At 42.9% G+C, this 12,412-nt stretch overlaps 1 protein-coding gene across 9 annotated transcripts in view; it reads right to left on the bottom strand.

Annotated features, from left to right (window-relative positions):
• The window catches only part of RIPK1 (receptor interacting serine/threonine kinase 1), a 38,865-nt gene that overhangs the window by 14,060 nt on the left and 12,393 nt on the right, over positions 1–12,412 (bottom strand). For 7 of the 9 annotated variants that reach the window (XR_016394491.1, XM_089918206.1, XM_089918205.1 and 4 more), the window contains exons 4-7: positions 9,552–9,689; positions 7,580–7,805; positions 5,471–5,620; positions 528–604 (exon numbers count right to left, since the gene is read on the bottom strand). Coding sequence is in view for 8 of the 9 variants with exons in the window: in XM_089918206.1 (XP_089774332.1) it covers positions 528–604; positions 5,471–5,620; positions 7,580–7,805; positions 9,552–9,689 (591 nt within the window). In the remaining variant the exon portion in view is untranslated. Of the gene's footprint in view, positions 1–527; positions 605–4,990; positions 5,050–5,470; positions 5,621–7,579; positions 7,806–9,551; positions 9,690–10,199 lie in introns of all 9 variants that reach the window. The other 2 variants (XM_089918208.1, XM_089918207.1) reach the window with 2 other exon arrangements.

Here is a 12,412-nt window from a genome sequence, read left to right as displayed (position 1 = left end):
AGCACAAGACGTGAGGAGGGAGGAGCCAACTTTTAAAACTGACACAACCATGGCTCCCAAATGACGACACCTACCAACGTCCCGTGTGACCACCCACTTCTTCTACACGCTGACCCGAGACGTCTTCCTCTGTGACTTCTTGATTATCATGTTTGGGGCAGCCTTTTAAAACTTTTTTCCTGTTTTATGTCTCAACAGATATAAATAATTCTGTTGGCTTTTTATCTTTCAAGAATTCCTCAAAATGACTGACCCACCTATGGTACTTTCCATCCTGTTCCAGTAATGTTGTGCTTTTGTTTTCATATTGGTGATATATTTTCTCTCATTTCATTAGTTTTGACAGAGGAACGGGTCTGGTATGCTAACTTGATGATATCTGCATAAAACTGCCTATTTTGTTTTTTGTGGTTACCAAGCTAGGTTACCTCAAATCTCAGTAATAAAGTATAATGCTTTGGTTTTCATGACTGACAATATATATGCTTCAATATGTTAGCGTTTTGAGCAGCTGCTATGTTACCTACCTTTAAACTCTTCACATCCTCTTCTACATGTTCTTCTAATTGATTTAAATAAAAAGGCCTAAATTTCTCTTCAATGCCTATATATAAAAAAAATAGTACTTTAAATTTCTTAAGTATTTTCTAGAATAAAATTAAAATATTACCAATCTATTATCTTTGAATTACTTACCGTAATCTGTGGGCAAAGCAGGGAAATATAAACTTAAATGCCAAATCACTGACTTTCATAAAGAGACTAACAAGACTATTACACAGACAGAACGAAGGATAGGATATCACTGGAAACCCAGGACTCCTGCCTAATAATAGACAGTTTCTCTGGCTGCAGCACAAAGCCCTACCTAATACGAGTTAATTTCCAAATGAAAAAAGATGGGTGGACTCCTTGTTTCTGTCCCTTTGGCATCTGAGTTACTATAGGGTGGAACACTCAGAATAAGGATCTGGTATAAAGTTAGAGCTGTTGGCCTTAAAAGAAAAATGTAATTTCCATTTTTGGGAAGATGGAATAGACATACTTTTCCTTATTTCTCCCACTAAGTATGACAAGAACCCCTATATGTTATATTATATATAAAACAAACATAAGGAGACCGAAAGGAGGAGAGACAAAGTCAGACTAGCTAGGGACTTTGGGATCTGAGGAAAGACATGGCAGTGAGCTTACTGGATTTTTTTTTTTTTTTTTTTTTGCTGCACAGATCTCAGACTTGGACCTGAAGAAGCTAGCAACCCAACAAAAAAGCCCAACAAAAGCCTGTTCTTAAAAAAAAAAAAAAAAAAAAAAAAGCCTGTTCTTTCTGGCCAGAGGGCTAAGCAAGGGGAAGCCTAGCAAGACAGAGTGCGTAGTCCATAACCACTCTCCAGCGAAATGCCATAGAAAAATCATGACTCCATCCCCCACCCCCACCAGCAAAGACTGAGTGGGGAGTTGAGACTCCCGACCCCAGAAGACACTGACAGGGTGCTCCAACACCCCACCAGGGTGATGTCAGAGAAGGCCAAATAGGAGGCCAGAACTTTCCTTCCAGTCAGGTGGTAATGAGCCCCTCCACTCCTGTGGTGTCAGTGGACAACAAGGGTAGACTGAACTTGCATCCTCACCTTGCAGTAATAAGATGCTCCTTCCCTATCCCGATGGGGAACTATCAGAAGAGGCCTTGGGTGAGTCGGGACTTTCACCTCCATTGCAGTGTCCATGGAGACCATGTGGACTCCACTGAAACCCTCACCCCTGACCAGTAGTAACGAAAAGCCTCCCACTTCAGGTGTCAACAGGGCCAAGTGGGGAAACTGACTTCCTTTCACCTGGTGCTAACAAGGTGGCAGTCACCCTTTCTTTATCAAAGCCATGTCAGAAGAGGCCAGTTAAAAACAGAAGGCTTCATAGTAAGAGAGTGTACAAGTTTCAACAGAAAAATCATTCATCATACGAAGACCCAGTAAGGTCACAAACTGAATGACAAAAGACAACTAACAGATGCCAACATCAAGATGACAGGGACATTAGGATTCCACATCAAAGATTTTTAAACAGCCATGATAAAAATGCTTCAAGAAGCAATTATGAACATGCTTGAAACAAATGAAAAAATGGAAAACATCAACAAAGAAACAGAAGATATGAAAGAAAGTTCAGTGAAATTTTAGAACTGAAAAATAAGGCAAATAAAAAGCTCAGTGGATGAACTCTACAGCAAAATGGAGGAGAAAGAGGAAAGTCAGTGAAATGGAAGACAGAACAATAAAAATGAATGGAAATTCTAGCCAGTACAATAAAGCAAGAAAAGGAAATAGAAACCAAACAGATCAGAAAGAAAGAAATGAAAATGTCCCTGTTTGGAAATGACATGAAAATCTAAAAAAGTCTCCAAAAAAACTCCTAGAACCAGTTAGTGAGTTCAACAAGGTCACAGGATATAAGATTAACATATAAAAAATCAACTCTACTTCTATATTCTAGCAATGAACAAATGGACACCTAAGTTAAAAATACAACCTACTTATAATTGCTAAAAAAAAAAAAGGAAATAGATATATAGGACTTGTATGTTGAAAACTATACAACACTGATAAAGAAATCAAAGACAATCTAAATAAATGGAGAGACATATTGTGTTCACGGATTAGAAGACTCAGTATAGTAAAGATGTCAATTCTCCCCAAATGGATACACAGGTTTAACACAATTCCTATCAAAATCCCAGTAAGATTCTTTTTTTAGACATAGACAAGATTTTTCTAAATTTTATATGGAAAGACAGGAACTAAAGTCGTTAAAATAACTTTTTAAATGAAGAAAAAAGTGGGAGAAATCAGTCCATCCAATTTCAAGAACTTATGTCACTAGAGTAATTAAGACCGTAGGTACTGGAGTAGGGATAGATGCATAGATTAACGGACCAGAACAGAGAATCCAGAAACAGACCCACACAAATATCCCAACTGATTTCTGACAAAGGACAAAAAACAATGCAAGGGAAGAAGGGCAGCCTTTCAACAAATGGTGTTGGAATGAGGCAAAAAGAAAAAAAAAAAGCAAACTTCAACCTAAGTCTCACACCTTATACAAAAATTAACTCAAAATGGGTCATGGTATTTTCCCAGTAAGACATAAATTAAATAACTGGCAAGAAAGACAACCAATATTTAGTTTTGTGTTATCATTCTTATGTTAGCAATAATAAATTTTCCTTGACAACAAAAAAACAAACAAAAAAAACTTAACAGAGACTTAAATGTAAAACCGTAAGAATTTTAGAACAAAACAGAAAAAAAAATTTGGGATCTAACCCTGACAGTGTCCTTAGACTTGACACCAAAAGTATAATACATAAAAGGAAAAATTAATGAATGAGTCTTCATCAAAATAAAAAACTTTTACTCTGTGAAAGACCCTGCTAAGAGGATGAAAAAAACCAAGCTACGGACTGGGAGAAAATATTTGAAAACCACATGTCCAAGAAAGGAATACTATATATAGAATATATAAAGAACACTCTAAATTCAACAGTGAAAAAACAAAATCCAATTAGAAAATGGGCAAAAGACATAGAGCAACATTTTTCAGCAAGGAAGATACACAGATGGCAAATAAGAACATGAAAAGATATTCACCAACATTAGCCATTACAGAAATGCAAATTAAAACCACAATGAGATATCACTACATACCTATCAGAGTGGCTAAAATTTAAAAACAGCAACACCACCAAATGCTGGTAAGGATGCAGAGAAACTGGTGAGAATATAAAATGGTACAGCCACTCTGGAAAACAGTCTGGCAGTTTTGTTTTGCTTTGTTTTGTTGTTGCTGTTGTTGGCATGTGTGATCTTGTTTTTTGGGGTTTTTTTGGCCGTGCCACGCGGCTTGTGGGACCATAGTTCCCCGACCAGGGACTGAACCTGGGCCTTTGGCAGTGAGAGCACAGAGTCCTAACCACTGGACCGCCAGGGAATTCCCAGTTTGGCAGTTTGTTTAAAAAAAAAAAAAAAAAAAAACCCTAAACATGAACCTACCATATGACCTAGTTCTTTCACTCCTGGGTATTTTTATTCCAGAGAAACAAAGACTTATATTCACACAAAAACCTGCAACATGAATATTTACAGCAGCTTTACTCCTATGAAAGACCAACAGGAAGGACCCTTGTGGTAATGGAAAGGTTCCGTATCCGACTGTGTCAGTGTCAATATCCCAGTGGTAATGCAGTCCTGTAGTCTGGCCGGATGTTATCAGTGGGGGAAACGAGGTAAAGGGTACATGGGATATCTGTGTTATTTCTTATAACTGCATGTAAATCTACAATTACCTCAAAATAAGAATTTTAGTTTAAAAAAGTGAAAAAGGCATGAGAGAAGCAAGCCAGGATAAGATTCAGCAAATAAGAAAACAGGCAACTAAATCAATCACCCCTCTAACCCTTTGGTGGGAGTGGTAGGTAGGGCTTCAATTCTGTTTTCTCATAGCAGAAATACGAGAGCAAAATCCTTTGTAGGCTCCTACGTTCCTTCCTGCTATTTATTTTTTCCTCACCTGATTTTCTTATTTCCTCTGCCCCTTTCCTCTGATTTTCTTCTTTCCTCTGCCTCTAGGACTTTAGCAAGATCCTGGGCAACACAAGGGAATGAGAAGAGGTACACGGATGTGAGATGCCCATGTCCCTTTCCTTCTCCTTCTATTATTGGCCCAATCCAAATGACAAAATCACATTTCCAGAGATGCCAGCTTCACAAGGGAAGGGAAATGAAATAAAAGCTAAGAAATAAGAAGGCCTGTGGAAGCAACCCATTCAGCAGATGAATGGATAGACAAAATGTGGTCTACATACCACGGAGTACCACTCGGCAGTGAAAAGGGAGGAGATTCTGACACAGGCTACAACGTGGATGAACCCTGAAGATACTGTGCACAGTGAAATAAGCCAGTCACAAAAGGACAAATACTGTGTGATTCCACTTACATGAGGTCCCGGAGTAGCCAAATTCAGAGAGACAGAAAGTAGAACGATGGTGCCAGGGGCTGGGGGAGAGGAGATGGGGGGGTTATTGTTTAATAGATACAGTTTCAGCTGGGGAAGATGAAAAAGTTTTGGAGACGGATCGTGGTGATGGGTGCAACCATTGTGAATGTACTTAATGTCACTCAACTGTACACCTGAAAATGGTTAAAATGGTAAATTATGTGTCACGTATATTCTAACCCAATTTTTAAAAAGTTAATTATGGGGGAAAAAAACCCACAAAGAAACAAGAGGACCTTATATGCCTTCATGCTCTGGGGAGGGATGACAACTTTTCATTAAACAAAGTGTTTGGAACCTAGAAAATCAGTTGAAATCACAAGTGGAACTCAGTTTTCTAAAAACTCAAAGCAACTTCCTGTCGGCATCTCACTAGGAAGATCACCACGCGGAGGCCGTGCAGCCACGGAAGATGCTCACCAGCAAACGTCGGCCGATCTTCTGGATTCACCGCCCAGCACTGCTTCATGATGCTGACGGCCTCCCGCGGGCACTGCCCCGTGATGTCCTCCACGTCCGGCCTGCCCCCAGACTTAATGCACAGGATCAGCTGCTGCTCACAGGGAGCGTCTATGAAACAAAGAGGAGCGTAAGCTGAGCTCTCAGCCCTGCTCCTCTCAGGCAGGGAGGCGACAGAACTCGGACAAAGCCTCTCTGCCTAGCGGATGCTTCCAGTACGGCTGCCTCATCCAGCAGGGGCAGAACGGCCCTGTGACAACGAGCTGATGAATTCCACTGAGGAGATGATCAAACAGCATTTTAGTTTCTGCAGATGAAAGAGAGAATTCACAGCAAAGCTGACTCCTCGTAGAACAAATGGAATATGTGAATAAAGACAATGCCACACTCCAGATTTTCATACAAAGACAAATACGGGACAGCGCTTGCCTTGGAGGAGCTCAGTTTAATAAGAGTGACTTAAAATGTAGAGTGATAATGGCTATTCGAGAAGTAAGTACAAAGGGTTCTGGTAACAGGACCACGACTAGAAGGTCAGAGAAGGCTTTGTTGAGTGCAGAACAATAGGCAGGAATTATCCAGGTAAAGAAGCGGGAAGGAGGATTCAGAGCGGAGGATCCAGGCTAAGAAAGCAGGATATGAATAGACTGGAAGTTGCAGAAATCATGATGCATCCCAGAAATTATGAATAGTTCAGTGTAACTGGGCATATTGACTAAAGGAAGTGAGGAAGGAATAAGGTTAGAGAGAGAAACAAAAGCCAAATCAGAAAGGACCCTGTACTCCACACTGAGGAATCTGAACTTTACCCTGAATGTCAAGGGTGCCTTGGCAGGATTTTAAACAGATGAGTGAGACGGTCTCACTTGCTTTTTAGGTCGAGCAGTTTGGCTGCAGTGTGAATGGCGGGCGGTGTGAGGAGACTGCCATAGAAACACAGAGGGTCTGACCTAGTGAGGGCCCTGTGGGGGATGGGGAGAAGTGGATGTACCTTGAATCAGATACACCTTGAGCTCACAGTTGTTGTTTTTTTGTTTTTTGTTTTTTTTCCCGGCCACGCCACATGGCTTGCGGGATCTTAGTTACCCGACCAGGGATTAAACCTGGGCCTTCAGCAGTGAAAGTGAGGAGTTCTAACCACTGGACCACCAGGGAAGTCCCGAATTCATAGGTTTTGGTGTCTGATGGGATGTGGGAGATGAGGGGCAAGGTTGAGTATGGGATGACTAAAATTTCCGGTTGGGCAGCTCGGTTGGTGGTTGGTGATTCCATTTTCTGAACATAAGAGCAAAGCTGAATGAGCTACTAGGACAGCACGGAGAAGATGGCTTTGTTTTGGGGGGACGCTGCTTTGGGGTTCCCCTGGTACGTGGACTGGGTCTGACTAATAGACAAGTGGATATCCAGGCCAGGGCTGGAGATTTGGGAGGCATCAGCAAAGAGGTGGTCATTAAACCATGGGAGCTGATAATCACCCAGGAAGAATGGGCAGGAGAACGTCCATTAGTTTAGATACTTAACAGACTGAAGAATGGCTCATCTGTTCTCCTGCACAAACCACGACTTTCTCATCTTTATATTCTCAATTCTGAGTAAAGTCCCACAGTAAGTACCGAAAAGAAACAATTTCTGAATGAATGAAGGATTAGGGGACGAATGAAAGTATGGAGTGTATGCCCTGAAAGGGTTAACCCCTCATAAGCAGAAGCCGGCAAGCCTTCCTGTCCGGCAGGAATTATGGAATGTTACAGCACCTCCCAAGCTTAGACGCGTTACCAAGGCTCCTACCTGTCCTACGATCCCTGATTCCTAAACTGAGATGACTCATTCTTTCAACAAACACTTCCTGAGCACCTACTACATTCCAGGTACTGTATGTGTAGATACTGGGGAAACAGCAGTGAATGGAACAGATGTGGTCCTGGCCCTTGTGGAGCTTATAGTCCAGTCGGTAAGACAGACATTAAATGAACAAACAATGATACATCTTAACTGACTTCACTGAAGGCTCATATTCTGTTGAACAACTTTGATTAGTACCCAAATCCCACTCCTCTGAAACTGTCTTACTTTCATACGGCTCCTTGTTGGCAAAGACGGCCCAGAGCACTATGGCGAAGCTGAACACGTCCGACTTCTCAGAGGGCCTCGAGCTGACGTCGTTCAGGTGCTCGGGGGCCATGTAGTGGAGGGTGCCGCCGTTCTTCGTGGTGCTGTTTCCTCTCCTCTGCGCAGTAAGCTCCTCTTTCATCAGCTCACTCCACGTCTTAAGGGAGGCAAGGCCAAGGTCAGCTATCTGCAAGGGAGCAAACCCACGGGATTGTTCTGTGAAGGCTACAAGCAAATGAGATTTGCCTTCAAATCTGGGGCTTCTTCAGTAGATGTGAGGTACAGTAACATTTCCAGAAATGGTTGCACTAGATAAGTTTAAAACAGCTACTTCTGAACAGGCCAGTAGCAACTGTAGGTCCTCAGCCATCTAGAAAATCTCCCTTACGAAATGTCTATGTGTCAGGTTCAAGCCCTGGTCCGGGAAGATCCCACATGCCGTGGAGCAACTAAGCCCGTGCACCACAACTACTGAGCCCACGTGCCTAGAGCCTGTGCTCCACAACAAGAGAAGCCACCGCAATGAGAAGCCCGCACACCGCAAAGAAGAGTAGCCCCCGCTCGCCGCAACTAGAGAAAGCCCACGCGCAGCAACAAAAATCAAACACAGCCAAAAAATAAATAATTAAATAAACAAATTTATAAAAAAAGAAACAAAACAGAAATGTCTGTGTGAAATTCTGGTATCTCAATTCTTATGCAATAAAACCTGGGGGTGGGGTGAGAAAAGCAGAAGATGTTTCTGAGATGAACACAACAAAACATGTTCATTCTAATTCCTCATTTATTCTGCATATATTTTTCAACTATTTCTGAGGTTAGGAAAAAACAGGTACTTTCTTCTCAGCAGATTTGTAGAGCAGATGGTACTGCATCTTCTATTTTCCCAAATGGTGTCCAGAAACCCAAGGACGCGAATTTCCGAGGATCCCAACACTGAGGATAAGGACTGCAGTGCTACCTGTTCTGAGTCGGGAGCCTGAACCTAAGAGAAGATGGGATGAGAAGGAGGGAAAAACAGACAAAAAAGCAAAGAAAAACTACCAGGAACAAAGAGGGAGGCGGCAGGGCAGAATGACAGAACACTACAGTTAAGACATCAGAGGTGACAGTTTCACTTTTGCCTCAAGGAATCCAAGCATTTGGGGATGATTTCTGGCATGTGATTACCTAAAATCCTCAAATTCTAACCCAGAACATAACAGATAAGTTATTAATGTAAAGAAGAACCTTCTTTTAAAGACACAGGAATAAAAACCCCCGTCCAGGACTAGAACAGAGTGTGAGAAGCAGAATCTTCTGGTGAAGGGATGCCTATGTAAGCAGTTCCCGAGCCCTCCCCCAGACGCCACCTCCCCTTTCAGATGCCTGCGCTTGGATTCCTGCTGCCAAAGCCAACTAGATGTGATGCTCCGCCTAGTGAGTGCTTGCTCTTGAGTGAGCAAAAGAAAAACCCTTTGCCTTCTTCCTTTTACTACAGTGGAAAGAGAGTTTTCAACAGGAAACTGAGTTTGAAAAAGGAGATGATGGGACTTCCCTGGTGGTCCAGCGGGTAAGACTCCACACTCTCAATGCAGGGGGCCCAGGTTCTATCCCTCGTCGGGGAACTAAGAGCTCAAATACCTCAACTAAAGATCCCGCTCATGGCAACAAAGATCCCGCATGCCACGGGTACAGCCAAATAAATAAATAAATACATAAATACTAAAAATAAAAAAGGAGATGAAAGTAAATGAATAAATAAAAAATATCAACTCCATCAAATCTGCATCTTGCTTTTCCTTCCTTGGTAGAGCTTTCTGGCACCACCATTACCAGTTATGAGCTGCACTAGCTCTTCTTTTAGCATGTATCATGTCCGAAAATGGATTTACAGTGGAGAATTAAAAACTAAAATTACCCCAATCCTCCAGAAGCCTTGACTATGGTTTACCTTAATGTGAAAGTCACCATCGATGAGGATATTTTCAGGCTTGAGGTCCTTGTGTATCACACCTTCTCCGTGTAAGTAGCGCATTCCTTCAATGGTCTCCATAATTATTCTTCCTTTCACAGAGAGAGGGATACTGATCTAAAACGAGTGATAGTAAGTCCGTGAATGGAAAGGTAATCAAAGAGGCCAAAGCAAACGTTTCCTTCAAGAGTAGTGGGGTCTGAACCTTAGGACAGAGAGACCAGGTTTCCTTCTATCAGGCCCTGCAGCACGGCTGTCATTGCAAAACAAGCCCCCCTTTAAGAGAGATTTCATCCCAACTGCTGAGGGTGTTCGTGCTGTGCTTTGTCAGTGTACAAATAAAACTTCCACGCCAACATGGTAATATGCAAAAATGCTATAAAATTAAGCTCCTTGAGAATGAAACTGTATTATTATTATTATTATTTACTTAAGATGTGTCCTGACTACCTTGCATGGTGCCTGTAATATTTGTTGAATGAATGCATATATATACAAAAAACACAAATATTCTCAATGGCGTACTAATATGATGTGCTACTATATATTAAATATGTAAACAGGGTCATAAAAATGTATGTATGAAATAAGGTTAAGAGAAAAAAGAATACAAGGGAATGTGCTCACATTGATCAAAAACATGTAAAGATTAGGGCTTCCCTGGTGGCGCAGTGGTTGAGAGTCCTCCTGCCGATGCAGGGGACGCAGGTTCGTGCCCCGGTCCGGGAAGATCCCACATGCCGCGGAGCAGCTGGGCCCGTGAGCCATGGCCGCTGAGCCTGCGCGTCCGGAGCCTGTGCTCCGCAATGGGAGAGGCCACAACAGTGAGAGGCCCGTGTACCGCAAAAAAAAAAAAAAAAAAAAAAACGTAAAGATTAATCTATGAGACGACACGATGTGGTTAAAACAATGCTAAAGTGAATTTAACATCTGTTTGGTGATTTGGTATCAGATACGTCAAGCCTTTGTAGATTCTCGGGTCACTCTCACTTAAAATTGTATTCTAGTTATGTGAATATCAATGTTAATACAGCCAATTTCAGTTTCTATTAAACAGTTTTGCTTAACATTGAAAAACACAAACTCTCACTGTGTGTGTGTGTATGTGTATGCAGTCTCTAGTTTACAAATAGGCTGTTTCCTAAAAATTTATGTGTACGTTAGTTGCTGATAAACAGGAAAAAAATTTAAATGATGGAAGTTAGATTCCCAAGTCAATCCCCCCAAACATCTTCAGCCATAATGCGGCTGCACTACAGCATTAGTGGCCTGATCACCACGTACAAAAAAAAAAAAGGCCAGAGATCCTGCCTTTGTCCTTGGTATACCTTTGGACTTGGGAAAAAATTCTGAGCATGCCAAGTAGATCCCCCTTTTTTCCCTCTTTTTGTTTGTCTCCCTTATATCCTCCTGAATTTCTTCTTGAGCCCCAGCGGATGCACCTTATCTTAGCCTGATCCATCCCACAGGATGTCTCTTGTCCCAAACGATTTATCTCCCAATCAAAATGCCTACTTGCTTCACAGATCATATCTTGATGGGGAAGAAGAGAAGTCTGATCAAATTACAATACAACCAGTAAGTGACTATCGTTTACCTTTCCCCGCAACTATCTGAGATTTGTCCGGCTGAAAAAGAACTGAAGAACTGACATAGCTTCAGGCAGCTGGGGGGCGGGGAGGGGAGAAGACGGGAAGAGGGGGGAATACCTGCATGAGGACAGTCGTAGCTCCCCCGCGGGCACTCTCTACTGTGCCCACCCCAGTTCTTTGCGTTCCCCACACCGGCCAGGCTCTAGTTCCTTCGCTGGTGCCCTTCCCTCTGCCTGGAACGGTGACTTACTCCCCAGTTCTCTGCTTCAAACCCTCTGCTTGTCCGTCACACTCCCGCTCCAGCCTCCTCCTTCTGGAGTCCCTTCCCATCCATCCCACGCTGGGGAGAGAGCCCCTCTTCTGTGTTCCCAGAGCTCGCTATGAGCGTGTCTATCAAAACAACACCACACCAGATCGTTCATTTCCTGTCCCGTTACTTGTCTGTGTCACATTTGCTATTGCTCCCTGGGCAAAGAGCACAAGGCCTTGCTCTTAACAGGTATGTACACTTTTAAAACTGCTTTAAAGTTATCTGTCTTTGGTAAAAGCAATATTAACCTTCCTGTTCTAAGCCTTCCTTACCCAGTATTGTTATTCTAATGTTCTATATTTAACCTATAAGCTTCTTCAATGGCATCAAAATGCAATCACTAATATTCCATCTTCTCATACAGTCATTTATAGTGTACATCTTATTTTTCTTTTTTTTGGCGGTACGCGGGCCTCTCACTGCTGTGGCCTCTCCCGTTGCGGAGCGCAGGCTCCGGACGCGCAGGCTCAGTGGCCATGGCTCACGGGCCCAGCCGCTCCGCGGCATGTGGGATCCTCCTGGACCAGGGCACGAACCCGTGTCCCCTGCATCGGCAGGTGGACTCCCAACCACTGCGCCACCAGGGAAGCCCTATAGTGTACATCTTTTAATCAATCAATATTTAATTGTAATCCATTATGCATGCACCCCCCATCAGACCACGTGCTTTGTAAAGACAGTGCCTGCCTCTGAACTGTGGATCTGAGAGTGGCCGACAAAAGCCTCCCACAACACTGAGACCTAGAGATGACCCGGGGACCTCCGAGAGAGGGATGGACACCTGTCTGTAGGCACTGAGAGGAGGGTGAGCCCACCTTCTGGGCATGGAAAGTCAAGGAAGATTTAATGAGGGACTGACTTTAGAAAATCCCGAATATCCAGCCTTTCACAAAGGATTCTTGTGCACCAAGGGGCTGGCAGGGCGCGCTCTCGGGCCT

Source organism: Delphinapterus leucas, chromosome 10 (genome assembly GCF_059928025.1).
Source record: "Delphinapterus leucas isolate spDelLeu-1000000601 "Yukka" chromosome 10, BTC_Dleu_Yukka2, whole genome shotgun sequence".
Lineage (NCBI taxonomy): Eukaryota > Metazoa > Chordata > Mammalia > Artiodactyla > Monodontidae > Delphinapterus > Delphinapterus leucas.
The sequence above is the reverse complement of the archived record's forward strand: the minus strand, read 5'-3'. Positions and strand labels throughout refer to the sequence as shown.